Source organism: Copadichromis virginalis, linkage group LG5 (genome assembly GCF_057382275.1).
Source record: "Copadichromis virginalis isolate Kocher_CV1m ecotype Utaka linkage group LG5, C_Virginalis_male_GT1.1, whole genome shotgun sequence".
In the NCBI taxonomy this organism is placed as follows: domain Eukaryota; kingdom Metazoa; phylum Chordata; class Actinopteri; order Cichliformes; family Cichlidae; genus Copadichromis; species Copadichromis virginalis.
In genome coordinates, this window is record NC_140622.1 from 10,436,184 (window position 1) to 10,463,542 (window position 27,359).

The 27,359-nt window shown below is 41.9% G+C and overlaps 1 protein-coding gene across 4 annotated transcripts; it reads left to right on the plus strand.

Annotated features, from left to right (window-relative positions):
* The first annotated feature begins 533 nt into the window (after positions 1 to 533).
* Positions 534 to 26,956, plus strand: frmd4ba (FERM domain containing 4Ba). 4 transcript variants are annotated; one of them, XM_085455803.1, is made up of 24 exons: positions 534 to 792; positions 4,320 to 4,385; positions 4,499 to 4,593; positions 4,740 to 4,832; positions 5,104 to 5,188; positions 6,484 to 6,540; positions 6,925 to 6,947; positions 10,873 to 10,956; positions 11,719 to 11,784; positions 12,308 to 12,365; positions 12,794 to 12,880; positions 17,805 to 17,881; positions 19,279 to 19,417; positions 20,583 to 20,724; positions 20,823 to 20,956; positions 21,036 to 21,152; positions 21,544 to 21,772; positions 21,912 to 21,968; positions 22,056 to 22,191; positions 22,989 to 23,153; positions 23,249 to 24,012; positions 24,116 to 24,242; positions 24,617 to 24,849; positions 25,821 to 25,888. In XM_085455803.1, the coding sequence occupies exons 1-24, from the start codon at positions 631 to 633 to the stop codon at positions 25,829 to 25,831; spliced, it is 3,207 nt and encodes a 1,068-aa protein (XP_085311929.1). In that variant the 5' UTR covers positions 534 to 630; the 3' UTR covers positions 25,832 to 25,888. The 4 variants fall into 4 exon arrangements, with proteins under 4 accessions (XP_085311929.1, XP_085311928.1, XP_085311927.1 ...); XM_085455802.1 differs by having other exon boundaries at positions 24,617 to 24,859; positions 25,821 to 25,884; XM_085455801.1 differs by lacking the exon at positions 25,821 to 25,888 and having other exon boundaries at positions 24,617 to 25,292.
* The last annotated feature ends 403 nt before the right edge of the window (positions 26,957 to 27,359 follow it).

Here is a 27,359-nt window from a genome sequence, read left to right on the forward strand (position 1 = left end):
GGAATGTCTGGACTCCTCAGGAAATTGCTCCCCACATCCCAGACAAAGTGACGGACCATTCCCACACCCTTTCTCAGACAATGAAACTGAAATAAATGCTGAAATAAAAAATTTATGCGAGAGATGTAGTCATTCGCTTTTGCCCAATCCCCCCCCCTCAAAAAAAAAATTCAACATTATACTACTGTGAGCCACAGATGAACGAATGTGGGACTTTAGACTGGCCAGCTGAGGTTTGTTCGCATGTAAGTTGTATTAGTATACAAGTGTGTTTATGTGGTGGGAGATGGAGCCTTTGCAGCAGGGGCTTTGTGGTTCTGTCCTGCCCTCCCCTGCACTCTGTGAGGCAGTGTTTTGGACTGGGGCCCAGGACCAAGCCGGAGGCACGCTGCTCTGCTCCAGCCTCTCCAGAGCGCCGACTCTCACTGACATTACATCAGCTGGGGGAGACATAGTAGACTAGTGTGTGTGTCTGTGTGTACTGGAGTGTAAGTGCTCCCTTTAAGCTTGTTGCTCTCAAGCAAAACAAAGTGGTCCACAGATCAGCTCTTCTACTCATTCTGAAAGTGCAAGGTGTCACCAGTAGAAGAAGAAAGAAAGGTGGCCAGCGGAGAGAAAGAGCATTCGGACATGACTGTGCGTATCATACGTGGGATGGAGGATCTGGTGGCATCGGGTAGCCAGCTTGTCTGGAGCCTGGCGCATCAGACACTGAGGAGCTGGTACAATCGTGGGCTGATGCCATGCAGACGCTTCCTAGAAGCCTGGTTCAGGATTGGGAAATGCTACCAGGTATGAGGGCATTAGTGTAAATATCTCAAGTGGGAGGAAGTCAGATAAAGCTGATTTTACTAGCTGCCTGGGCAGCACTTGTGATTAATTACTGTATTGGATTTTTATGGCCAAACTTTCCTCTGACTGAAGTGAGTCAGTGCTTTTTCCTCATCTGGCTCATTAGTGCATGCATGTGTTTATTTGTGTGAACGTGAGGAGGCACAGGCTGCCTCATGCTGAGTCACAAAGTCTGTTTTTTTAACAAGGGTCCCTCTCCCAGGACACGTGGTAATCATTTGGAAAGCAGCGTGACCGGCCGTTTGATCTCGGCGTCCGGGTAACAAGGGGCACTTCCAAAGTTTTCTTTGAAATGCGTGGTTCCTGGAACACCTGAGCGCTGTCTGCGTGGTTTACGCATCTTACTTTCATGGACGTCATCTGGGCAGACTCAGGTTTCTCTCTCGGGTTTTGCTCTTTCCCTGCATGCTATCATGTGAAGGTAAAGTTCATTTGTGTCTTTGAAAGAGCAAACAGAAAACCTGACACTGACTTCTTTGAAAAGGAGTTCTGAAAAAAGACAGGTATCACATCCCTTTAATTTTAAAGCAGCGCTATTTTCATAGTACTTGAAATTGACTTCCTCAACCCCCAAAATGCACATAATACAACAATTAAATGTAAGCATTCCTCCATGTCACTGAAAAGTTTGTTGTTTCCTAGAATTAATCTCTGAAGCATCAAAGTGGGCCTGTCTGTGTAGCTTTCAGTCTGTATTATTTGTTTAACCTCTTCATATATTTATAATATTATAATTTTGTTTTCCTTTGTATAACCACTACTTATCCATGTCAATACAGCCTGTATTATTTGAATGAACTGATAACTAGATTGGGAAACCATGGGTTAATTTAGTGAGGTGATAACCTGATTTTAGTCATCATAAAGAACGATACAAGACCTTGTTTCTGCTGTGCACATTATTTTACGGAGGACAGGATACCGTTATAGACACTTTTAACAAATAATTAAACATTGACACGGAGAGTAAAAACTTATGGATGAGAGGCTTTGTGTCCCACGCAGTTTTAGATAGTGAGGTCACTTTAACGACTGGCTGTGAGTTTAAAATCGGACCATTATCTAAAGACCTTTGTCCCTTTCTTTCTGTTTTGATGTCCCCGGCTTACAACAATACAGCATTGATAGATAGGCTCTTGGAAGGACTGTGGCTTGGACAGCAACAACAACTCATAAAAGGGTTGCTATAGTGATTAATCCCTGTTTAAACAATGGACATTACTGTCATCTACTATAATTCTTATCAAGGCAAATCTTGTTATGTGTGGAGTTCAGGAGAGTCCTAAATGCAAAAATGTGGCTAAGAGGTAATATAACAATATCAGCTTTAATAAGACTTACCAAAACTGTTGCAAGACACAGTTCAAACATAAACCAGCAGAAGGTCAAACAGCACAACACCAAATCAGAAAGGCAACCGTACAGGTGGCCAGTAAACAGATAAACTGATGACTAACAAAGGGAGGACAGGAGTCTAAATACACAGGGAATTAATGAGACTCTGGTCAACGCAATCAAGAGGCATGTGACAATAACAAGGCTAGAAAAAAAACCCCAACAACAACAAAAAGAGGGAGTAAAAACGTGACATGACGCACACGAAAAGATAAGAAAGAAACACTGACAGACACAGACAAGAAAGCCCAGGAGACACAAGACAAAAGAGAGCAAGACACAAAGAAGTATGAAAAGAGAACCACATAATGGGCAGACCACAACAAAGCTGCCAAAGATGTGTTTCTCATACAGTCGAGCTGCTGTGATTCTTTATGTTTGTCTTTGGCAGAGATTCAGAGGCTTAAACCTTTGGACACGTGCACAGTAGACTGAGGAGGTCGTTTTAAAATCTGGAACTTTACAGCTTTCAGCAAAATTATGGCACAATAAAAAGTTAGCATGACCGTACACACAACTGAACACACACATCCAGCTGTCTCTGGAAGCGTAAGTCTCACTGAGGTTTTGGGTGTTGAAAAACAGCAGCTTGGAAAAGCAGCCTGTGCTGTATAAAAGTGAAATGACTGCTCTGTTGTGGTGCTGAGAACGATATGTCCTAGTACATTTAAGGTTAACAAAGTGCCACAAGACGTCTTCCCTGCCTGTGGTCTCCCTGAATGGAGGTCAGTGTGACCCTCAGTTACCTCCAAAGAGGCCAAATCCCAAAAGTTGTCACCTCAAGTAGGGTAAAGACCCTGCAATGACAGAGGAAAACCCCCCAACAATCAGACAACCCCTATGAGCTAAATGATCACCTGATCCAGCCCCAATGAGAAGCTTTAACATTATCACTATAAGCTTTCTTATATGTTGAGATTGTGTTTGCTGGCGCTTCTTCCCTCTAGTGTGTTTCACAGGCTCAGTCTACTACATGATATTACAAAAACCACTTTGGGCTGGTCAAACTAAGAGGGAATGAAGTTTTTGAAAGATGAAATAACATTGAACCATGTCAATGTTTCAGCTGTGCTTGTAGTCGAACTTCCTTTTGACAGTACCAAGCTAGCTGCTTCCCATTGTTTCCCATCATCATGCCAAGCTAAGCTAACAGCTGCTCATGGCAGCCTTATATGCAGCTACTCTACAGACAGGAGTGTTTGAATAAAGCCTGCAAATATGAAGTGTGTTCATAGTACATTGTAGCAGACCGATGCCTCCACTAGCAAGGAATAATATATGTTAACACAAGGAAATGAATATAGCAGTGTCGCTGCATTCCTCAGTGCTACATAGAAATCCCTTTTCTGTATTAATGGCACTTGGAGTGTGCACGTCTCAAATGATCAGAACCAGATCAAAGTGTTGGTGGCAGCTTAAAAAATTAAGTTATAAGTTATCACAAGACAATAATGTTTACGGTGCTCTGCAGTGAAAGACAGTTCTGCTGACTGCAACATAATGAGTCTTACAAACCATTCATCATAAACAATAGACTGGGAATTCAATTAAACTCTGGAGGAGGACATCATTGTCTTTCACTGCTCTTTCTTTACAGCAGAGGAAAAAGTGGGATGACGACATCTTAAATGTTTTCATAGGACTAGTGTTGATGCAGAGGAAGGATATGTGGGTGAAAAGGACACACCAGCAGACAGGATATGGGATCCTGTCTGGCGGCAAAAGAATCTCCATGTCTTTTTCTGAGATTCACTGTGGCCTTATAAAAAGCAGACCTGTGGCCAAAGTGTTGCCAGTGGACTTTTAAACAATAGTTTTCAGACATGTAAAGAGAATGATCTTGTGAAGACTTTGATCTTTGGGAGCGTGGGTCCCAAATGGGTGCTTAGCTTGTGGATTTTCTTACCTATTCACTCCTTCATCACAAAGCCAATCGTGACACTGAAGAGGACCTGAAAAGAGGCCTGAAACAGTGGAGGCACAGCTTTGAGCTGAGACGCACAGGTGGATGTGGAGACAGTGAGGTGTTCTGGTGTTGTTTTACAGGAGTTGTCTTTGTTTCTCCCCTCTAGATGACAGAGGGCCGCCTGTGCCAAGTTCACCTCCTTGATGACCGCAAGCTGGAGCTGCTGGTTCAGGTACGTCACCCTTTTAATTTATTTCACATTGTATTTATGGTGTTTTATGTTTAAAAAAATAATAGTAGTAGTAGTTTAAACTGAGCTCCTGCATATTATTTAAAACTTTACAGCCCAAGCTTTTGTCCCGTGAACTGCTAGATCTGGTAGCGTCACATTTTAATCTGAAGGAGAAAGAGTACTTTGGATTGTGCTTCATAGATGACACGTAAGTACATTTCCACATGTGTACACTTTAATGCAAAAGTGCACTTGAGGAAAATTTACTTTAACAATAAAAGGGAAATAATTGAAAAATAGCTGTATTGCAAAAATGATTTTCTTTTTTTTCTTTTGCAATTAATCCCTGCTCAGTGGCCAGAGTAACTGGCTCCAGCTAGATCGTAAAGTCCTCGATCATTACTTCTCCAAGACTTCGGGGCCTTTGGAGCTCAAGTTCCTTGTGAGGTGAGTGAGTGTTTTACTGGAAGCATCAGCCTATCATGTCTTATTGTTCTACACACTATAATAATGAGAGCCCCGTTTTGAAGCAACATCCACTGTTTCGTCATGACCAGCAGGTGGCAGTAATGGAACATGGTTTAAATCCAGCTGTATGTCTTCCAAACAGCATTACTGTGTTGAACATGATGATGTGCTTAATGCTCAAACACTGGCTGACTTGCACTGGCAATCTGTTTCTAGTAAGCCTTACTGACCCAAAATAAACTTTTCACAGGTTTTACATTGAGAAGATCACCCTCTTGAAAGACAACACAACAGTGGAGCTGTTCTTCCTAAATGCTAAATCTCTAGTGTTTAATGTAAGTGTTTGCGAGCAAAATGTGTTTTATATAATATATATGAGCAAAGAAAATCAGCTCACAGCAGGCTATGTGAAGTTGTTACATCTGAAGCAAAATATTTTAAAAAATTATTATTATTTTTAATATTTTGTATAAGGGTATCCAAAACTGGCATTTTAATAAATTGCACACAATAGCTGATTGCATTATGGGAAGGTGCATAACAGCTCTGGGTAATTTAATTTTGAGTAAATATTAAGAAAAAAAATCTACATGATGCACATTTTAAAAATAAAACATGCACTTTTCTACAGAATTAATATTGCCCATTTTGATTCCCTATTGTTTTAGCATGACAAATCACAAATTCCCATCATTTTGCTTCAGATGTAACAACTTCCCATAGCCTGCTATGCGCTGATTTCCTTTGCTCATGGTTCTTTACACTGAATTGTTGTGCCTACGTAATATTTATTCATAATATACTGTTATATCTCTCAGTAGGCCCTCTACCACCGCTCAAGAGCAGAATGCTGCTTTCAGTGGCAATTGGAAACCACCTAGTGTTGTTCTAATTTACTAACGGTGTTATCAAAGTCGAATGTTAATGTTTAGGGTACATTCAAACAGAACAAAAGGTTTCAACACAGAAATGAAAAACTCAGAGCTCCGGAGTCACTTTCCCTTTGTATTTTAGTTAAATTATTTATAAAAAAAAATTAAGCAAAATTATTGTGCTACTTGCTGACAAGAGTTAATAAACGTTAATAGATACTGGTGTTTGATTATTTTTAATCATTTTGAAATAAACTTAAATGTGTGAAGTTCTGCGCAAATTTGCTAAAAGAGGACAGGGGAACGTGGGGTATACGAGGAGCACATGAAGGCAGCACGTGATCAAACGTTGCGGTTGCCGTTTTTTCTTTTCGCGGGGAGAGCAGACTGATCTCCATGGGAGACGCAGACTGTTGAACCTGCTTTCGGACCGTACCACTTTGCCGAGGGGGCAGCAACTTCAGTCAGGGCATTAACCCAGGCTCTCTCTGCACTCCGGTGTGTGCGTTAAGTTTTAACGAGTAAACGACAGGATAAATTCGGGGACTGAAAAACATGTTAAATCCTCTTCACGGGCAGTTTTTTTTTTTTGTAACACGGGGTTGACTTTGCGAGAGTGGTTCAGTCGGTAACGGTGGGACCGAGGTACGGGACGGGAAGGTTTTTCTCTCAAGTCAAGTGTTTCAAACGGGCTACACATTGTCTTTTTAAATACCCTTGCCAATTTTTTCTTCTTCTTCTTCTTTTTTTAACAACAGGAGACCATTGAAGTGGAGAGTGAAAATGTGTTCAAGTTAGCCGCGTTCGCATTGCAGGTAAGAAAGATTTTGTCGCAGCCTTTCCAGGCTAAAGTGTTGTCACTCAGCCCAAACGAGGACGCTCGGTGGACTCGCAACATTTGAAAATAGTTGTCTCTTGAGGGGGTGGGGGGGCTACAGTCGGAGCTGTTGTTACCCAAACTGTGCCTTTTTATATCAACAGTGACGTCTAAAATCACCTTATGCTTCGACTACATGCTTGCTTTTAGCTATTAGCTATTGAAATGAATGAAATTCAAAATTAAACGTGTTGATGTTTACTATGTAATGTTGCCTTTGTAGTGACTGACCTCTGCGGTAATGTTAGCTACTAGCACAGTTTATTAAGTCTTGACTTTTCTAGCAATATTTTCACTAATTTCTTTGTTTTCCCATTTTTAGGAGGCCAAAGGAGATTACAGCAGGTAAGAACCCCTTGAAATATTGCCTGGCTCAAAGGTCTTTATTACATCAAGTTGATTTTCATTCAAAACAGTACTATCTGTTGAAGTTTAGAAAGATGTTTTGATGTATTGGATAAACGGATTTCCATACACATTTTTATAAGTTAAGTTATGCACTTGAATGCAGGCTTTGCATGATCTATAAAGTATTTGTTCCTGTCATCTATAAAGGAAGCAGAGTTTGCCAAGTTCATTGGTCAGTTCTGTTTGTTTAAACGATGGCTGTCTGTTAATGTACAACTTGCTGGCTCAGATTTTGTATTATGGTGGACTTATCTGAGTTAATAATTTTGTTTTTTCTTTTCTTTTTTTTTTTTTCTGGTTGCTCTTGTGGCATTTACCTGAACCTCATGTGGCTTGGCATTATCCACATAGTGCTTTCAAAGACAGATTTACTATTAATTCCTGCCTTTGCGTATGCAATTGCAATGATGCAATGTGTTTGTGCTCTAAACATATGGAACACTTTACAGATTTACTTTTTGGCATGTAGTGATGGCGTCATCTATTAATAAATGTCACGTACCCTAACAAACATGGCCTGAATGACACATGTACAAACATGGGACGTAGTGTACACGATTGGGTCGATGACACTGGTGGGAGATTCTGTTCCAGAGCTCAATAATCTGTTCACTAGTTGTGATAATGCTTTCATAGTCAACTTGCTCTCAGAAGCCTGCCTAGTGATAAAGTGTGTGTGGGGGGGGGGTTGTTTGTTTTTCTGTTTGTTTTTTTTTGTTTTTTTCCCCCTCCAGTCATAGAAGTGAAGGACATTTGCTGCCACTAGTAAACACTGGCCTGTCTGATTGAATGAGCAAGCAGCTTGAAGCAGCCTGAACCTGCATGTGTTGTCTCTTTGCTTTGCCTCTAAAGGCCTCTCCGTCCATTGTGCAGAAACAAAGATTTGTGCTTTGTAAGGCGAGTGCGCTTGTGTTGTTTGAATGGCGATATATATGCAATGCTGAAAATGCAGTTCAACCTCTTGTCAAACCTTTGCCTTTGTTCTCCTGCAGGAAAAAAAGGGAAAAACACAACTTGGCTGCATCTGCTTGTGCTCATTAACTTGCTCCATTTTCTTACAAGCGCGACTGACCTGATAAATATTAATTACCATTTATTATAGCTTCAATGCAGATTTATTCCTCTTGTGTTTCATTTCAGTGTGTTTTGATTTCAGGCTTGTTATATCCTTAAAGTGTAACATGCACTTTACTGTCTGAACTTTCAGTTCATGTGGGTGTAGGGATGGGCTGTACTTTGCCCTTACTCTGAAAGCACAATAAAAGAAAACTGGCCAACAAATCTGGAAGAATCAGAGAGGATGATGGGAAGTTTCCAAATCAAACAGTTCTGTTTTAGTTTTTTGGGAGTTTCGTTAGTCTGTATTTGCAGGGATATCTACTTGCATTGTGGTTGCTAGATTTTAGGCTGTAAAACACAATAGATTTTGTTTACTTTACACATTAATAAATAGAATGGATTTCCCTCAGTGGCAAAATACTTTTTTCCTTGTCTGACTTGATCATAGCACCCCCATCCCATTTATCTACCACTATTATTGTCCTGGTGCATCCCCCACTTCTCTGTGGAAGTATTTCTCATCCCTGTCAGTGATCTCCTTTATTTCTACTCCTGTGAGAGAATAGGCCAAGTAAATCCCCTCAGGAAGCATATGAATGTGCCTCCCATATACTGTATCAGCGAAGGGTCCTGGAGCAGTAAAGATTAGCTGCGGAGGAGTCAGGGAGCCCTCCGCATACAGACACAGCTGCCTTAAGAGGGATGAGCCAGACCCACTGTCCAATTGCAGACAACTTGGCGTCAGGAGGACTCACTGTAGTCATGCTTTTGTTTTGGTGTGGGCTGGCCCCCTGCTGTGATTTGAATTAATGCGCCATCAGGTCTCCCATTGTGTTCTGTGTTAGAATTCCTTTTCCTGTGCAGTATTGCATACTGATTCACACTTTATTGCTGTCCTCTCCGCACCTGCAGGTATAATTCACAGCAACAAGTTTCAGCAGTTCTCTGGGGTTTGGTGGAAGCATTGGAAATCACTGAACTGATTGATGGCTTTAATTATGCCTTACAGTTTAAAGAGCGGCTGGGGATTTTTTTTCTTTCTTTTGAGTAATTGTAATTACCTTCAAACGTAATCTTCAGACATTTGTCTATTCATCTGTTGATGATTTCGAGTTAACTTGAGTGTCTGTTTAGTTCAAAATGTGCGGCGCATAAACCGGCATTACACCCAGACAGTTTTGGTCTTCAGTTCTATTTGCAGGTGTACCCTGTAGTTAGTGGTCGATTCACAGCAACCAGCTCTCTCATTGTGCTCTCTTCCAAACTCGCCATGTCTCAGCCCTGTGGAACAGCTGACACATGAGCATTATCGCTCCCACACTGGGTAGGCTGCTCCGGGTTGGGCTGCACTGGGTGTAGGAATTGCCCCCACGCTGCATTCTGCGGGAAGATAACAGACATAGTAATGAATTCCAGATTGCTGACACGGCAGTGCGGCTGCAGAGTAGATCACCTCGACAACACCAGGCCCCAGCTCCCCATAAAATGTATGCCATCAAACACACAGCTAAGTGCCGTGGCAGCAAAACCCAGTCAACCTAGGAGAGGTAACTACAGGGGAGAATGAGTCAGGAGCCTCTGTCCTTGTGGTGGTTCACTCTTTTCCTTTGGTTTAGGGAGCAGGTTCGCATAGCTGGATCGTTAGGGTTCCGTCTTACCGTTTGATTCCATTACTCTCTGAAGATGAGCTAAAGTGATGACCACAAAGTCAGCTTGAGGTTAAATGGTTATGATCTTAAAGTCATTCAATACTTATTTTCAAGGTTATTGTAATTTAGTTAGATAGCACAAGAGCTGAGGATGTTCTAATAGCTTTATATTAAATATGGTGTGATCTACATATTAATATTATAGGCCTGTCTGAGAAGACATGGATTGTTTTGTAATAGGACTGGCCCATACAGTACTTTTCAACACAGGCAGAGGCTGCCAAGTGCTTGTGAATGGCTTTTGTTCAGGTCTCCAGTGGACTGGCCCGCCAAGCCTGAGCCGTTTTTGTCTGACAGAAACTGTAGACCCAGTGCTCCCATCTACAAGAGGCTGCAGTGACTCATGGTTCAGTATCAGAGACCTTGACAGTTAGTAACACCACAGTTCTGTACAGATAAAGTGATTACAACAGTTGGTTGGTTTGTGCATGAGAACACCCCTTCTTTGGCTTACCCGTGAAGAGGAATCGATATACTATTATTTACATGCAGTAAATTACATAACTGAAGTGGCTTACTGCGGAGAACCTGCATAGAACGGCTTTGATATTTTTTAAGAGATTATTTTTCTCCAAGCCCTTTGTGACTTAAAAGCTCTGCATGTGCTGCGCAAATGAAGTCTGGCAAGACATGAATAAAGCCCAAGTTTTGTCTTGGCGGGACGTTATACTCTTTCTACCTCAGATAAGAAAGATGAAAACAATATCCTGACAGTGCACCTTTTTTAAAGATCTACAAGGGTGAGTTATTGCTGCCATGCCTTAAGATTGAAATCCAAAACGCACTGTGAAAGTCCGAACATGTGGAGAAATGTTCTCGACACATTTTTAGACTTTGGGTTGAGATTTTTGCGTAAACACTGAAATTTTCTTTACTCATGGTCAACACAGGCCACTTACTTTAAGGCCAAAACAGGATACCTTGGACTTCTAAGCATGATTCCCATGTATAGGAAGTCTTGTACACTATTGTGTGTTAACAGGCAATAATCGGTGCAGTTTTGGTGGTTTACTGTCACACTGCCAGCAATAAAGGATAGCACAATAACTTTTTCTGTTACTGTAAATTAACAGAATTTTTTTCCCCCACTCCAGTGCTGAAACTGCTACATCAGACCTGAAACAGCTACCAGTCCTGCCCACCAGAGTATTAAGGGAACACCCGTCTCTCAACTACTGGTAAGATATCTGAGATCTTGTGGTCTGAGAAAACCACAAAATGCACGAGGATAATGAATGATTAAGTAGTTTCGGATTAGCACCAAAGAAACTTTTAGCCAACACCACAGCCCCTTTCTTCACGACTCTAACAAATCTGCTCACTGGTCAGCAACGCCTGGTTGAACACAGCAGTTAACTCTTCTGATGAGCTTTTTTAGGTGTCAAGGTTGAATGCAGACCTAGTCTCTTATTGTCAGAAGCTTTTTCCTCTGACAGTGTGACTCATTAGCGTCTGGGTCGTGTTAATTACGTTTGCTCATTAGTCCTGGAGAGCACTGGGAGGTGCTGACAGCCACAGACTGTCTGAAAGATCACTGTCTGCCTCTTCAATCCACTTTGCTCTTGCTTATCTTGGTCATCTGAGGCTGCTACAGTCTCTGAAGCTGATACAGCAGTTTAATATCCTAATTAAAATTACATTGTTATGGTGCTTGGGTGACCACATGTACACGTCTGTCGTTCTCGCTTTCTCTGTGTGTTAAGTTTCAGTATGCTTGCAGTGTGGCTGTTAAGAAATGATTACAATGGGATGTAAATGTGAGGCGTTTGCAGGAGAGGTAGATGAGAGCCATTAGCAAGCCAGTAGGGCAGACTGCATTTTCTGCATGAGCAGTCAGAAAGTGTGTTGGAGAAATGGCCCTCGCACAGCAATCCCTCTGTGGCTTCAATATGCTACACTTGATGGATTATTCATTAAATGTTTTATCTATCCATTTACAGTGAGGAAAAAGTGATTGAACATTACAAGAAGCTGATAGGACTGACCAGAGGGCAAGCCATTGTTCAGTAAGTCATGAAAACAACTGTGTGTGTGTGTGTGTGTGTGTGTGTGTGTGTGTGTGTGTGTGTGAGACTAAAAATGATTTAAGGCTGAACTTCTCTTCTGCATTACAGCAGCTTCTACGTCAGGTCTTACTCTTTAACTTAACATGTCTGCTCTGTGGTGGCTGTTGTTTTAAGAGGTGACTGTCACCATGCCAGAATGTGTCATTAATTAGAGGAGGTGCTCTTAGAGTCGGCAGTTTGCCAGCCAGCCTTGGGAGAGTGTCAGCCCTGCACTGTTTTTCCCAGGACTGTAATTCTGTGCAACCCTGGGTCATTTACACTCCGATGATTTCTGCCCTTGAACTGATCAATGGACTCTGTCACAGCCCTGAAACAAATCGATCAGCTTGCCACTTCAAATGATTGTGGCTTCTCAATGGCTGTAGCTTAAATCCCACTCAGTCTGTTGTATTACAACAGCCAGATGACAGTGATGAAGTGTAAGTGGCTGAATTCCTGTTAACCTGTTCCTCTTTCACTGAAGGTATCTGGCCCTGGTGGAGTCCCTGCCAACATATGGAGTCCATTATTACCCAGTGAAGGTAATGGCAGTGCCTTGTGTCATACAGTAGCTTAACATTAAAACAAGCTTACGTCTACATCTAGTCTAAACACATCAATCTAACCCCTATTCCTACTTTTTTTTTCCTATGATGGTTGAAATGTGAGCTTTTTGATTCAGCTAAGACAGCAATCTATCCATTCAGCTTTTCTCACTTTCTTATTCATGCACAGTTTTATTTTTCCCTTACCAAACCTAATTAAATCAAGGTGTGTGAGGAGATCAAACAGCAGTGTTGAAGTTTTAAGAGCTTAAATGTATTTGATCTCTTCTTGAGTTGCAATTGTTGTGAGCCTAACAGGGTAATTACTTTGGTAACAGGCCTCTTTCTTTTTTTTAGACACACCAATAAAGTTACCTCTAAGGAGTGAAAGTGTGGTTTATTTGCATGTGTGTGCTTTCCTGCAGGACAAGCAAGGAATACCGTGGTGGCTGGGAGTCAGCTATAAAGGCATTGGCCAGTACGATTGGCAGGATAAGCTGAAACCTCGACAGGTGGGTTGACCTCTCGTTATAGCTGCTGTATTTGCCACAGTTGCTCTTCTTTCTCTTGTCCTGTCTTTGGTGAAGGTATACTTGTACTGCATTCATCTGTTTGTCAGATGAATCTACTTTGCCAAATTGCATGAAACTTTATGGAGACACAGAGCCTGAACTAAAAAAGGGATATGTTAAATTTTGGTTTGGATCTGCGTTCCTATTTATAATTTACTTGTTTTACTTGTTTGTTGCTTTTGTTTGGTTTGCAAAGTTACTCAGACTAGCTTAGGGTGTGGGCTTTATAAATAGACCTGGCTTTCTTACAAGTGCCATTTAATACTTGATCAAGTCACTCATCGAATGTAAAGTTGAAAGCTCTTAAGTTTGTGGAAGTATGATGCATTGAGGGTCATTGAAAGACTTTGTCTGATGACAACTCTGCTTCCACTCATGTGTTTCTTGCTGGCTGGTTAATGATCCATCCAGACTGTAAATAGGTGTAATTAAGCCTCTGGTTCCCATGCCAGTCAGGAGAAAGAGGAACACAGATAGGGGGGGGAAAATATTTTGGAGTGTCAGTATGTGCGTAGTGCTTTCAAGGCTGCAGGAGTAAATACAGTATGGACCAGTATTAGCAGGGGTGGAATGCAGAGTGGTATGGATTATAAAATCTGCTTGCTAAGTTTAAGTGGTAAAATACACAAAGACCTACACTTTGAAAAAATAGTGTCATAGTCCTTTTTTGATTAATTCTAAAAATATATCACCAGGCCAGTGTGTTAAATAAAAATAACAGCTCTTGCAAAGCTGTTTTTTTTCTATAATTTGTAGCTTACTCCAGTTATATAAGATTAGTGGCTTTAAAATTATACTTATAACTTGTACTGAATTTGTAGTGGTGTGTGTCTTAAAACATCACTCTGGTAATAATGTAGTTTGTATAGTATCCATTGCAGTTTAAAGATTCCCTGCTTATAGGGCAAACGTTCTTAATGTGTAGCTGTGTCCGTGATTGTTGTCTCCTTTGTCTGGGAGGTGTCATTTAATAATGTTCTACCCAGGCATTTTCACTGGCCTCTTTCTTTAGTCTCATCATAGCTGCTTTTATACAGTATGAACCTGTTGACATAGCAGGGTGTGCAGTACTGAGGCAAGGCATTAATGGGCAGACGCACAGCGTGGCTCTCCCAGCAGTCCTATAGGAGGGGTAATTATGGTGCTCCAGGGAAGCAGCAAAGCTTTGGGACCAGAGTTTTCTCCTCGATAGCCAAGTGGATAGGTAGAATTTGTATTTTGGGATGTTGGAAATGTTCATCCAAAGCAAGACTGCCTTTTTGCCTTTTCTAAGTCTTCTACTCAGGGCAGGAGCATAAAAACTTCATAAGAGTTTCCTGTTGGGGGGGGAGAATGTGGCTTTTTTTTTCTTAATAACTCTTTTTGTTGTTCTTGCTGGTAATTAGAAGCCTCTGTTTCCCTCATTTTCCTTTACCTTGAAGGGAGGTCTCTATATCCGGGTAGTATTCTTGTCTTAGTTCATAGCCCTTGTATTCCACCCATCCCATCCCTCCTTGCCTCCTGCCCATCCCCTCTCAGCATGCTGCATTCATTATGGTGTGTGTGTGTGTGTGTGTGTGTGTGTGTGTGTGTGTGTGTGTGTGTGTGTGTGTGTGTGTGTGTGTGTGTGTGTGTGTGTGTGTGTGTGTGTCTCAGAGGGAACACAATTGATCAAACAAAACAGTTATCTGTGGATGTGGGTGAGGTGCTGGATTTTAGTATTAAGGGGAGGTCAGTTGACCATCACGGCAGTTTTAAATGTAATTTTCAATTCTGTGTGAACATTTTCCCTTCTCAACAATGTTGCTTTGAACAGTTTTTCATTAAATAGATAATAGGAAATTAGTACTTGCTGCCATTGTTGTAGTGCTGATTTAAAGAGGACAAAACATTTGCTCAGTGCTGCTTTTTTATTTTTTGATTGTATAAGTCTAGTAAAACTAAAAAGCAGCTATGATAGCTTAACCCAATATTATCTTCTTTCCACACACCCCACTTTGATCACTTTTAACTGAATACCCTGAAACTGAAAAGGCCCCTTTCCCTGCTGTGCTTTAGAAAAGTGACATATTTAGTAAAGTGAATACTCTCCCGCTTCCATTATGCATACATAATGGAACTGTATATAAGCATGTAGATAACACCCACTGATTATCTATCCCAAAGATCTGAATGTGGAATGGGAGGAAAAAGATGCAGAATTGTAATTAGGAAGCCTGTGATGCTTTAATATGAAGGAGCAAAACTGGAGTGCCACAACTGTTTCTGGGACTCAGGCAGATGGCAAGTCGACATTTAATTTCTTCTTAAATTAAACCAGGAGTCAGTCTCCCTCTCTCTCTCTCTGCGTCACTTGGGCTCTCTCCCTTCATGTAATGGGACCTCATGCTGGTCCACACGTACGATGAGCCAGCAGAACCAAAACCAGTCTTCAGGTCATTACGAGACAGTGTCAGCTGGGGGTATAAAAGTGTTCTCACTCTCTGTTCAAGAAAAATAAAAACTGAACAAACTTCTTTTCTATGGTGTGTGTTTTTGTTGTTTTCCTATTTTCACTCAACTCACCTCACTCCTGTTATGAAATAAAACAGGATGTTTTTTGTTCCAGGAGCTACATTTTTATCAGTTTATCACTACTTTGAGCTGTGTGTCATGTTGTGTCATGCCATGGAAATGTACAGTGTTCAAGTAGAACCCTGGTATGTGACGTACTCTGTGATGGGTGTGGCAGATCTTTTTCTGTATTGGCATGTGAGTCAGGGCTCCTTTTTAAAATCCATGTATGATTTTTGAGGACTTGTGGCCCTGGGGGTCCTTGGGCTTGTGGGTGTGTCTCCATGAGAACAGCCTGATCCCATCTGAAACCACAGGCATTTCTGGCACACTTCCACCTGCCTGTAATGACACATTTGGCAAAAACAAGGAAGATGACAGAAAATGAAGACAGAAAATTTTTGTGTGCTGTTAATTCCGGTTAGTTTTCTGGTTTTAGCAAACTGATTCTGCTTTCTCTAAATGTGATCTGGGTGATTTCATGGACTGTTTCCTCTTTGAGAGGTCTCGTGATTGCCGAGTTTGAGGTGTGTCACATCTCTAACATTTTTTCGAGCAGTGGTTCTACCAGAAGCCGCCTTAGAGTTTTATTATGCGCTGGCACACAGGTGTGAAGTTTCTCTAGCAGAATGAGTGAGCCAACACAAGTATCAGTTGTTACTGTGTGATTGATGTTAAATGGTGGTGACTAGACAGTGGTAATTTTCGTGAGGACCTCCACAAGAAAATTAGGTCTTTAAATGTGTCTACCAGCTGCTAGGAGTGCAGTATTTAGTGGAATGATCTGTCATGCTGGAATACCCTGTTTGAACTAAGCATTTATGTACAGTTTCAGTATTGTAGGCTCAGGTTGTAGGGTAATTTGGGCCATGCTGTGTGCTCACTTGCTCTCACAATGGCAAAGAAAGCCACTGCTATTAATGATTATCCCAAAGTTACTTATTGCCAGCATGTTTTCTTGGTGGGGGAGATGGTTGTAGTGGATTATTATACATGGCAGTGCTCCGTCTTCTGTTTACAGTAAGGGCGGCAGAACACTTCCCACATTTAGTGTGGGGCATTTAAATGTCTGTGAGTGACAGTAAGCAGAGCAAAGGTGAAATATCTGGTTCATCAAATAGTTGTGTACAACCTGCTTATCTGGTTTGACCAAAAAGGAAGAGAGCTGCGTAGAAGAGAAGGGGGGGGGAAAAGAGAGTGCAGAGCAGTACTAAGCACTGGAGGCTGCAGGAGGTGTCCCTGCTATCGTAGGAGGAGAGAGAGGTGGAGGAGGGGTTGGGGTTAAGGAGGGGGGTGGGGGGGCGTGGCTATCTCAACCAAAACTCTTGCAACACCTATCTGGCTTCACAACAGACAAGAGAGAGTATTGTTCGAAGAAGCTCAAGCCCTGTGGGAAAGTCAAAGGATTCAATACAAGTCCAGAGAATTCCTCAGAGATTTGATAAGCACAGATACAACGTTCACGGTAAGCCATGTTGTGGTGTCCACTAGTTACCTGTCAGGCTGATTTAAATAATCTTTAAGTTGGCATGTTTTAGTATCTTTGTGCTCTTCTCTAGATTGTTAGTGTGCTGTGCTTTCTGTAATGTGTAAAGCATTGTGTCTGTCACTGCTGTGATGTGCTGTACTTGTTTTACTGAGAATAAACTCTGAAAATGGAACTGGATACTGGATTCTTAGCCCGAGAAGCATGTGTGTGTGTATATATATACGTTTTTGTACAATGGGGCGTTTCAGTCCTTGTCTCGTGAGTTGGTATCAGGTAAAGCAGTTTCTATGAACACTGGCAGCCCCATTGTTTTGGTCTTATTATTATGTTTTTTCCTGTACGTGAGCAGAAAAGAGTTCTTGAAAGGCAACAAAAACTTTAAATCTGTTTGAGTTGTTTCCGTATCGGTAGAACAGATGTTTCTTCTGACACAGAGAAGTCGTGTCTGTTCTCTTCAACAGAGAGAAATGAAAAGCTGGCTTGCTGCCTGGCACAGTTTTGTTCCTGCAGTTGCAGCAGCTTCATAATTACTCTTTTGTTAGCCTGAACTTACACCTGACTGGCTGGCCCACTGAGTCCCATTCATGACTTGAGCAGTTATTTTGTATACGTTATAAACCGTGTTCACAGGCAGGCTGCTGTGGCTGAATCTAAGCCAGTTTTCTAGATACCCACCTCTCTGCTTAGTATCTTTTGGTGGTATTGATTCCTCTTTTTTGTTCATGTAATGTAAATCCATATTTCTATAGTGTTGTGTTGGCTGATGTGTGCTCAGTGATGTGTAATCTATCTCTGTCTGTCCCTTCCCCTCCTTTCCGCCGAACCCTCTCTGTGTCTCTGCAGTTGTTTCAGTGGAAGCAGTTGGAGAATTTGTATTTCCGTGAGAAGAAGTTTTCAGTGGAAGTGAACGACCCGCACAGGTCAGAAGACAAACCCACTTTATCTTCACTTAACCTAATAGCTGCTTTCCTTGTATTCTGAAGTGTTCCCATTTTAGCAACTGCTCTTGCTTCCTTATCCTACACCTTACACACTGTGAAGGTCATCTGCAGCCACTGGCCCATTTAGGACACCTTGTTAAAGCCTTTTAACATGTCTGTTAAATGAGTCTTTTCCTGCTGCTCAGTGGCTGTTTATTATTCTAAGGTTGTTATAAGCCCTCTGCCCTTAACACAAGCTTTAATGTGCCACTTCCAGCAGTTAAAGCCATTATTAAACCTAACAGACAGCTTCAGATTTAAAATTATTCCTCATATCTACTTAGTATATTATTACACAGAGATCTAGAAGTTTTAATTATTAGTTTTAATTAGATTTAATAATATTTTTGTTCTCCTTGTGCTGTCTAGTTATTTCTAATTTCCTTTGATTTGTTATATAGCTGTTATGTATGTAACGGGTTCTGTAGTTGGATAACAAACACTGTTGCTGAACTACGTGAAATGCTTCGTTGACACTTGAGCCCTTACTTCCTTTATGTACCCATATAAATGTGTTATCCATGTTATCGCTCTGTAATCAGGTTAACTAGCTAGCAGCTAGTTTGGCACTCCCTTAAGCATAGAATGACTGCCTCGCATTCTCCATTTTCGCCAACTTGCTAGAGCTGTGTCCACTAGGTCTGACTTTAAAATGTTTCATCCACAAACAAGCATGTTCTTTTGCTGCCAGTAAGAGCTGACTTTTAGAAGTTTCTAATGCTCTCTGAGAAACTGAGCACCCGGTGGATTAGTTTTTGATGACAGTGTCCTCACAAGAATAGGAGAGTCTGTAGTTGCACTATGCTGCGAGCTAATGTGGCTGAAGTAAGCATTTGATCATTTGCCCACAGGCCAGAGCTAAGTGAGCACCGTAATACTGAAGGACAATCAAAAATGACTTAAAGATTGATTTGAAAACAATAAATAAGAATTGGCTGTGGGTTACTGTTTTTTCTCTTTGTGCTATAGTGGAAGCTAAACTTGGCTGGATTTTTTTTTTCTTTTTTACTGTCATTCCCTTGTAATATATATTTGTAATATAAATACATGAAAAACAAGTTGATTAAAACCTTGTGCTTTATGGGATGATATGACGAGTAGTCTTTTCTGGATACATACCAGATTCATACTGTTGATACCAGCCAACAGATCTTAGACCAGCATTAGTTTGGCTTATATTTCCTGGGACTGTTTGGGGCACACTGGGCTTTAGGTACACACCCAAAATAAAATGAGGAATCTTTAAATGAACATATTATAGGCACTCGAATTTAAGCAATTAAACAGATTGTATCTGCAATACAGCAAGTATTGGATGTCCATCTTATCTTCTACAGAAGAGCAGTGACCAAGCGAACCTTTGGACAGTCTGGCCTGGTTATTCACACGTGGTATGCCAGCCATTCACTAATTAAAACCATCTGGGTGATGGCCATCAGTCAGCACCAGTTTTACCTGGACATGAAGCAAAGCAAAGTGAGTGTCTGCCTGTTTTTTCTCCTCCATGATTCACTTTGCTTTGTTCACACTGTCTGCCAGTTTTTCTATTGTGAAACACAAAGAAACAGTCTACACCAGTTTACACCAGTAATTTACACTGTTTGATGTGTTTAGAGAATATGCATGGTGGTTTCTCGGAGTAGAGTCAATCATAAGATTGAAGAGACCATAATGGACTTTTTCCTTGTTTTTAGTTTTTAAATTTTGAATGCTAAATCTTCTTGTTATTTGCATGTTTTTAGTTTGTCTTGTGGTGTTGACCTATTTTCAGTAGGCTGTAAAAGGAGTAACCTCTAGATGGATTGCAACAAAGAAAAGCTTGCAGTCTTTTTCAGTTTGAACAGTGACCGAATGATGTTTAAACGGTTTGTTGTGTCACAGCCTTTTACAACAATGACTGTTCTTCATGTGATACACTGCCTGATCCGTGTCCCTTACTCGTGACTAGTGTAAATATCTTGACTCAGAGTTTATCGAGGGCTTCCAGTTTTAAAGTAAACAGATTCCATGCCATTGAGTTTTATGTTGGAAGGTTGTTAGGTCTTAAGTTTAAAAGCTGTTATAATTCATGTAACCAGACCCTCTCTAATTCACTTTTGCAAAATGAAACTGAAAGTGCACAAAGTGCTTGAAATTGCACCCCAGGAAATACTTTTATGATGTTGTGGATATAATATTCATTATAGAATTGTAGTATTTTACGTATTTTTGTTTTATTTGTAGCTTAAGGTGGGGGGATAAGGGATAAGGCACATGTGCACAAAGAAAGTATTTAGTTTGGAAAGCACAGAAAAGTAAAATACACTGTGAATTAAAAGCAAAGATCCTGGAACAAGTGTTCAACTCTTCCGGAAACGCACACTGGGCTTGAGCACTGAGGCAGGTGTTATGTGTGTTATGTGCATTTCATAGTTAAGATGGTTGAGTGTGTGCGGTTGCAGTTATATGAAGTTATTCAGGCTATGTCTTGGAGGCGCATGGCATGTCAGGTTTGATGCCATGCACAGGAAGTCAATGAAGTCAATTGATGATAAATATTTAGCATGCCACTGCAGCTGTCATGATGCACTGTGCTATCAATAAAATTAAATACTATCGCCTTCCCTTTTCTCCTCCTAATCTTCTCTTTCCTCACTTACAGTCAAAGATGACCACTACCAGGAGTTCAGGAGACATCGCAGTAGACCTCACTGAGATCTCCGCCCCCCGGATCACTAAACTTTCCAGTATTGAGAGCAAAAATCACCTAATAATGGCCAGCAATGGAAGCCTAATCTCAACTGGTAAGCAGACAGATAATCAAATAATGACTTCTATTCTACATCAGATTGATAGGTGATAATGTATTAATTTTTTTTATTTTATTTTGTCCCTGTTCCAGGTTCTGCTGACTCTGAAGTCAGCGAGGAACAGAAGAAAGAGAAGATCGCTGAATTGAAAAAGAAGGAAAAGGAACTTCAAGACAAACTGTCAGCGAAACTTGAAGAACTGAAAAAGATCTGCTTAAGAGAAGCTGTGAGTGTCTGTCTTACTGGATTTGTTTCCAAAAGTGTCAAATTCTCAGCTGACTTCTGGCTGCTATTCTCATTTGCAGGAGCTTACAGGAAGATTGCCTAAGGAATATCCCCTGGCCACAGGTGAGAAGGTTCCTCACGTGCGACGGCGTGTTGGGACAGCCTTCAAACTGGATGATCTTTTCCCCTATGATGAGGTGAATGCAGATATTTGTTTGTGCTGTGGTTTTGCTGTGTGAGGCTGCTGTGACACTTGAAACACCATTAGTGCCCCACTGTTGTTGTTTAGCTACGGCTCATTTAGATCAGCTGACTTTTTAAAGTGAGGCTTTTGGAGTTCAGTTCTGTTTTTGAGGCCTACACTGTGTAACATATCATATGAGACTCTTATGGGGAGCTGTACCTAGTTTCTGTCTTTAACTAAAGATGAGTATATAAAATGACTCTAAAAGACTGATGTCTTTGTGTTTTTAGCTTTGAGTGCTTTATGTCTGTTTCTTTGTTCATATGGGTGCCTCTGCTCCAACAAGATCTGTGTGTTTTTTGGAAAGTCCCCATTAACTGTGTCAGTCTTGTGTTTTCCTACAGGATCCACATCTGAGGAATCTGGAGAGTCGGTTTGCCTTGCAGCAAAAGATTGTGGAAGCAGCCATGAAGCTAGCCAATGAGGCTGACCTGTGCAAGACTGTGAAAAGGAAAAGGAAGCACAACTATCTTGACGCTATGAGAAACCTGGAAGAGATTGAGAAACAGATCAACGACTACAGGGTCAAAAAAGGACAGAAACCCACTCAGAGAGCCTCACTGATCTTACGAGGTAGATTTCACGAACAGTGGCAGTGACACATACTTGCATATCAGAGCTTGTAGAACATTAGTCATAGTGAGACAAGACTGTGGATAATAATATCAGAGACATTTCTTAGAACACTTGTCTCTCTCTGTCCTCTGACCAGATGATCCCCAGCCTTCAGAACTCAGCTCGCTATCTGACAGCCTCACTCTGGATGATGGTTAGTGTGCTCAGTGTGCATGTGCTTCCTAAATCCCATCTCATTTATGAATGAGTTATACTTAAAACAATGACTTTTCACTCCCAGATGATGAGCTTGGCTCCCAGAGGCAGCGGTCTCGTTCAGTCCAATACTCCCCCAGACCACACCACGCAGACACTCTGGATGCTCATTACAATAAAGACAGACGAGCCTCTGCCAATGACCAGCTCGCAGACAGCAGGTATGCGACCAGCACCCACACTCATGGAGCATACTTTATTAGTGTCCTAACACTGTGACTGAAGAGGAGACTGAATGTGAGCAACTACACAACTCTGTTCAGACACAGTATACAGGCAGAGCTCAACACACAGGCAGTTGGAAGTATGCGTGTAAAATGCTAGAAAATAAAAACAAAGATACATGTAGGCAAGTTGAGAGAACCACTGGATTGATGGGTATGATGACTGATGACAGGGAAACATGGCTGAACTGTTTTTCTGTGGAGATACGCAATGCCTGTTGTTTCTCCAGGGGCGTGAAGCTAGTACAGACCTGTAGAGTAGATCCAGAGCTACATTCCTGACAGTCAACCTCCTCCCTCCTTCTCCTGCCTCTCCAACAGTCTGCTTATCAGCCCAAACACACCGGCTTTAAAAATAGATGAAAAAACAACATGTCTCTGCCTGTAAAGGAGCAAACAACAATCCCAAGCTGAGAGGAAAAGGGAAACAGAAGGCGGTGCTGGAAATGTTGTTTAAACACCAGCTACTGCGTTAGTGTTTAGAGTGGTGCGGGTGATGTTTTACTCTCAGGTTCATTTAAAAGAAGGGTGGTAAAAGTCATAATGCTTGCTGCTGCATGAAAAGATTAATGGTCTATGCAGTGGAACTCATTCAGGTGTAAGGAATGACTAAAGTGCCGCAGTCGAGCAAACCCTGTTTTGTTTTTTCCTTTTTTTTTTCTTCCTTTCCTAGATTTACTGTCAAGAAGATAGTGGTGTTAATCATCTGAACATATTTCCTATCTGTGTTCTAGATTACATTATGACCAAGACCAGGAAGCGCACCATTACAGTCACAATGACACCTTATCGGTCTACAGCAGCCCATGTAAAGCAGCTTCCAGGCAGCCACGTGATGCACGCAGCATGCCACCCACTCCCCTCCTCACCCGCAACGCATACAGCAGCACACAGCTGAGGTATGAGCTTTATGTAGTTCTTTCATTATTTTGAAGACCCGCTTCATAAACGGCTCTTATGCATTACATTCACTAAACTTTAATTTTAATTGCAGATCAGAGGATTCTCCACAACACTTCCGCCAGCGTAGCGGGAGTCTGGAGTCACAGTCTCAGCTCATGATCGAGACCAAACCATCCATGCCAACACTGACTGTCCCGTCAGCTCGACGCAGCAACAGCACCGAGATGCTCGATGACGGTTCCTCCTACACAAGCCAGTCTAGTGTGGAATACAGCGTCCCTGGTAACCACCACACCCACGGGCGCAGAGTGCGCGGGCGCCACAGAAAAGACATGTACGCCAACACGGGCAGCATGCCCAACCTGGCTCAGCCAGACACTCGGTGCTATGGCTACCAGCCTCGGGCTCGGCCCACCACAACAGCCTACTATGTCACAGGCTATCCCAACTACGCAGAACCGGAGCCTTACTCCAATGGAGTCTATGTTTACGACAATGAAATGGAGGGACACTATAATGTTAACCCTTCCTACCACCACACCCAAACAGCTTATCAAAGCCCCAGCGTGTATGGTCACTACGGTAATGACGAGATAGACGGTGCATCACAGAACGTGTACGCCACGATACGGCCATCCAGGCAGCGTCCAGTGCCTCGAAGCAACGAACAGATCAACAAGAACATCCAGAAGGCCCTGGTGGCTGAACACTTGAGAGGCTGGTACAAACGTAACACTGCACAAAAACAGGCTGCGTACGACTATGAGTATGACAGAGGCTCCCAGCAGAGTCTGGGCTATCCAACCACACATGCACCACAAGCCTACAGCAGCAGGAACCTTTCCTACTCGTCAGGTTAGACAATTTCACAATGTCCTCTGAATTATGTTTCTAACACTGGTTCTACATGTTGGTGGGTTGTTTTCTGACTTGTACCATTTTTCTGCCATGTCCTCAGTAGCCTCCAGTGGAAACTGGCACAGTCACATGACCGGCAGTGCTATGCTGGAATATGACATGCCCGTGCATGCACCGCAGTCTTTCTCTTACAGCACAGCCTCCTACGCCCACTCCACCCACAGCAGGTAAGATGGGAAAAACCTGGCCCTCAGCTCTTCTACTTATCCAATAAGCCACTCCCTGATCCTTCTTATCCTCAGAGTTAAGTGCTAGTGTTTAATTACCTAGAGGGAATGGCTACAGAAAACACGAGCTGCTATTTGGTGTTTTATCCCTTACACCCATCAGCAATGTGAAATAATGTGTTGCCAATTTCATCTTTTCTTTACCTTCACCTATAAATTATGAAACTGAATCCACAAACAGGCCAGTGTTTAATTTCACAGCCGTATTCATTGATGGGATTAGAGGATCTGTGCTCCCCGCAGTCAGTTCCTCCTAAGAGCTTAAAAATGGTTCTGCTCTCCCTAACTGTCCACTGGCCCCTGCTCTCTTATAGATATGGCGACTCCTGGCACAGCCCTGATGGCCAGAGGTGCTGTGCCTTTATCCCTGCTAGTTCTTCCTCCTCTGGTTATCCTTCCACTTCCTCCCTGCCCTCTTCTTCCTTTCCCTCCTCCTCCCCCTCCTCCTACTACTCCCCTGGCTGTCGGGTCAGGCAGGTGGCCTCCAGCCCTGCGCAGCCACAATCCTCCAGAGGGCACAGGCTCAGTAAGGTGTCTTTTTCTAAAGGTAGCTCATAGTAAGTAAACAGCATCGGCCAGACCCCGTGCAGTTGCTTCTTTTAGTGTGCCCGCAGTCTGACTCGTGAGTCTGCTTGTTGATGTTTTGAAGTGAACTTTGCATTTTTGAGATGTTTGACTGATCATTCAGTGTCATGTCTGATACTGTGATTGCATGGCTTCCTTAAGAAAAAATATAAAAAAATATAAATATGCTTGTCCTACTTCCTCCTCAACTGCCACATTGTCATCCAGTGGTCACATTTCTCCGCAGTCTTCCTTTACTGTCAAGATTTTGTTTGTTTTTGTTTGTTTGTTTTTTCCCTCCACTCTTTGCCCATGCGCTTTCATTCACCACTGACCTTTGCCCCCCTCTCATGCACAGATGTCTCCCAGAGTTTGAGTGGCGAGGATGTGATAGGATGGCATGCCCCCCTGGGTATTTAGAGAGGTGTGGTGGTGCTTCCTATGCTACTGACCAGGAAAATTATCTCCTCCCCCCCAATAATCAAAGTCACAGGAGAGAAGAAAGGGTGAGAAAGTGTAAAAACTTCCCCACATGGTGATGGTGATGTGTTAATTTTTATGCATAGCAGGGACTGACAGAAAGCACCAGATCATTTGATTTCACTGACGAACTTTGGTGCCTCGTGGTGGTGGTGGGAGAGCACTTGTGTGGCAAAGGGAAAATGTGACCCCTGAGCACTGTTGCATTGGAAGGCCATGTGTTTGTGTATAGACGGCTATTGTGTCTGTGTGCATCTGCCTTATAACTGGGTGAGAATGTTTGACCCTGGCTTTGAAATCAGCATTCACATTACAAAATCTGAAACACAGGTGATGGCTCACATTGCTGTTTTATATTGACATTTTACCTTTGTAGTTTAGATGCACAGCCCAGGGTTAATCGATTCTAACCCCGTAGTCAGTCACAGTCAGCAGTTTGCAGCCTAATGTGTTTGTTTTGTGTGTTCATTACAGATCCTATATAGATGTCAGCCAAATGGACTCCCACATCAACAGCCAAATGCACACTAACATGGACCCCGAAGAACAGCTTTACTGGCATGAAGACTCAAAACCAGGAACAATAGTTTAGCCGGATACCTTACAACTGTGCAAAAACTTCACCTTGACAAAACGTCACTGTGCCTTAAACTGCACTTACCTGTTTTGTAATTTCCTTGTAAAAGGAACCCAAAGAATGAAGGAATTTAACTTCTGTGGAACTCAGCACGTTAAATGAAGTATTCTCATTTCTGGATCTCTTGAACGCAGTTGCCAAACTGATGCCCATCCCTGTATTTTAAATCACAACAAGAACCCCATTGGAGTGTCTAATCATGGGGTTGCGAGTGTTTGTAGTGATGGGACCTGTGCACTGAAACTATACCAAGCCCTGCAGTGGACTGAATGGTATAGCAAAGGGTATAGCATTACTCTTTAGAGATACTGAACCAAGGACGAAAACTGTCTCTCTAAGAGGATACCGAGCGGCAATGAACAAAGAACATGACTGATCCTGTTGTGCTACTTGCACACTCATATGAACACTGTAACCATGAAGGATTAGACACGGATTTATAAGGTCATTAATGAAGCACTGAACTCGTTAAATAGGAGTCGAGAGAAAAGGCTACTTCCGGAAACATTCTGCAGTCACCTGATCCACGTTTCTATTACAACATCTGTTACCGTTCCGGTCTCTACACTCGTTTGTCATTTACAAAGTATTCAGTTTGCTTCACTGTCAATACTTGCACCATAATTGAGCCAAATGCTTATTTGTTGCACCACTTAAGTATTACCTGAGTCACCAGTTTCGAATATTACTGCCTCTGTGGGAAGACAGAAAAACCAGTTTTGTTTTGTTTTGAACATGGTTATTTCATCCATGCTGGAAATCATGGACTGGTGCTCCAAATTTCTCTCAAGAGATTAAAACTGTGTAAATGTTGGTATGTAAATACACTGGCTTAGTCTTTTTTTATTATTTTAGAGCATTTTTATGTATTTGAAAAGCATGTAATATATAGTAAACAATTATTGTTAAGCTGGTTCTTAGTAATTTGTATAATTACAATGGTTTGGATTAAAAAAAATTGAATTTCCCAGTGCTTTTGTTTGTGGGTGATATTTATTTAAAACTGAGCCTTCGAAGCGTCTTATCCCCCTTAGTGCAGGACAACACAGGATTTAAATCCAAATCCTTTGAATTAGCTAAATGAACGTCTGCTGGGCCAATTCAGTTAATGAAATTGGGTATAAAAGTGCAATAATCACCACTTCCAGAAGGAAAATAGGTAGAAAACCTAAAGTGTCATTTACATTTAATGACTGCAGAACACAACACAAATGAGTTTTCCTCATATAAATGGTTTGGAAGCTGCTTATCTGGTGTTCATTCAAGGAAGCAGATTATAGTAAGAGAGATAACTCTAAAGTACTGGGTTTTTTTCTTTTGAGCATCTTAAGAATGAATGAATACAGAGCTGCAATCACTCATAATGACAGTCAAGT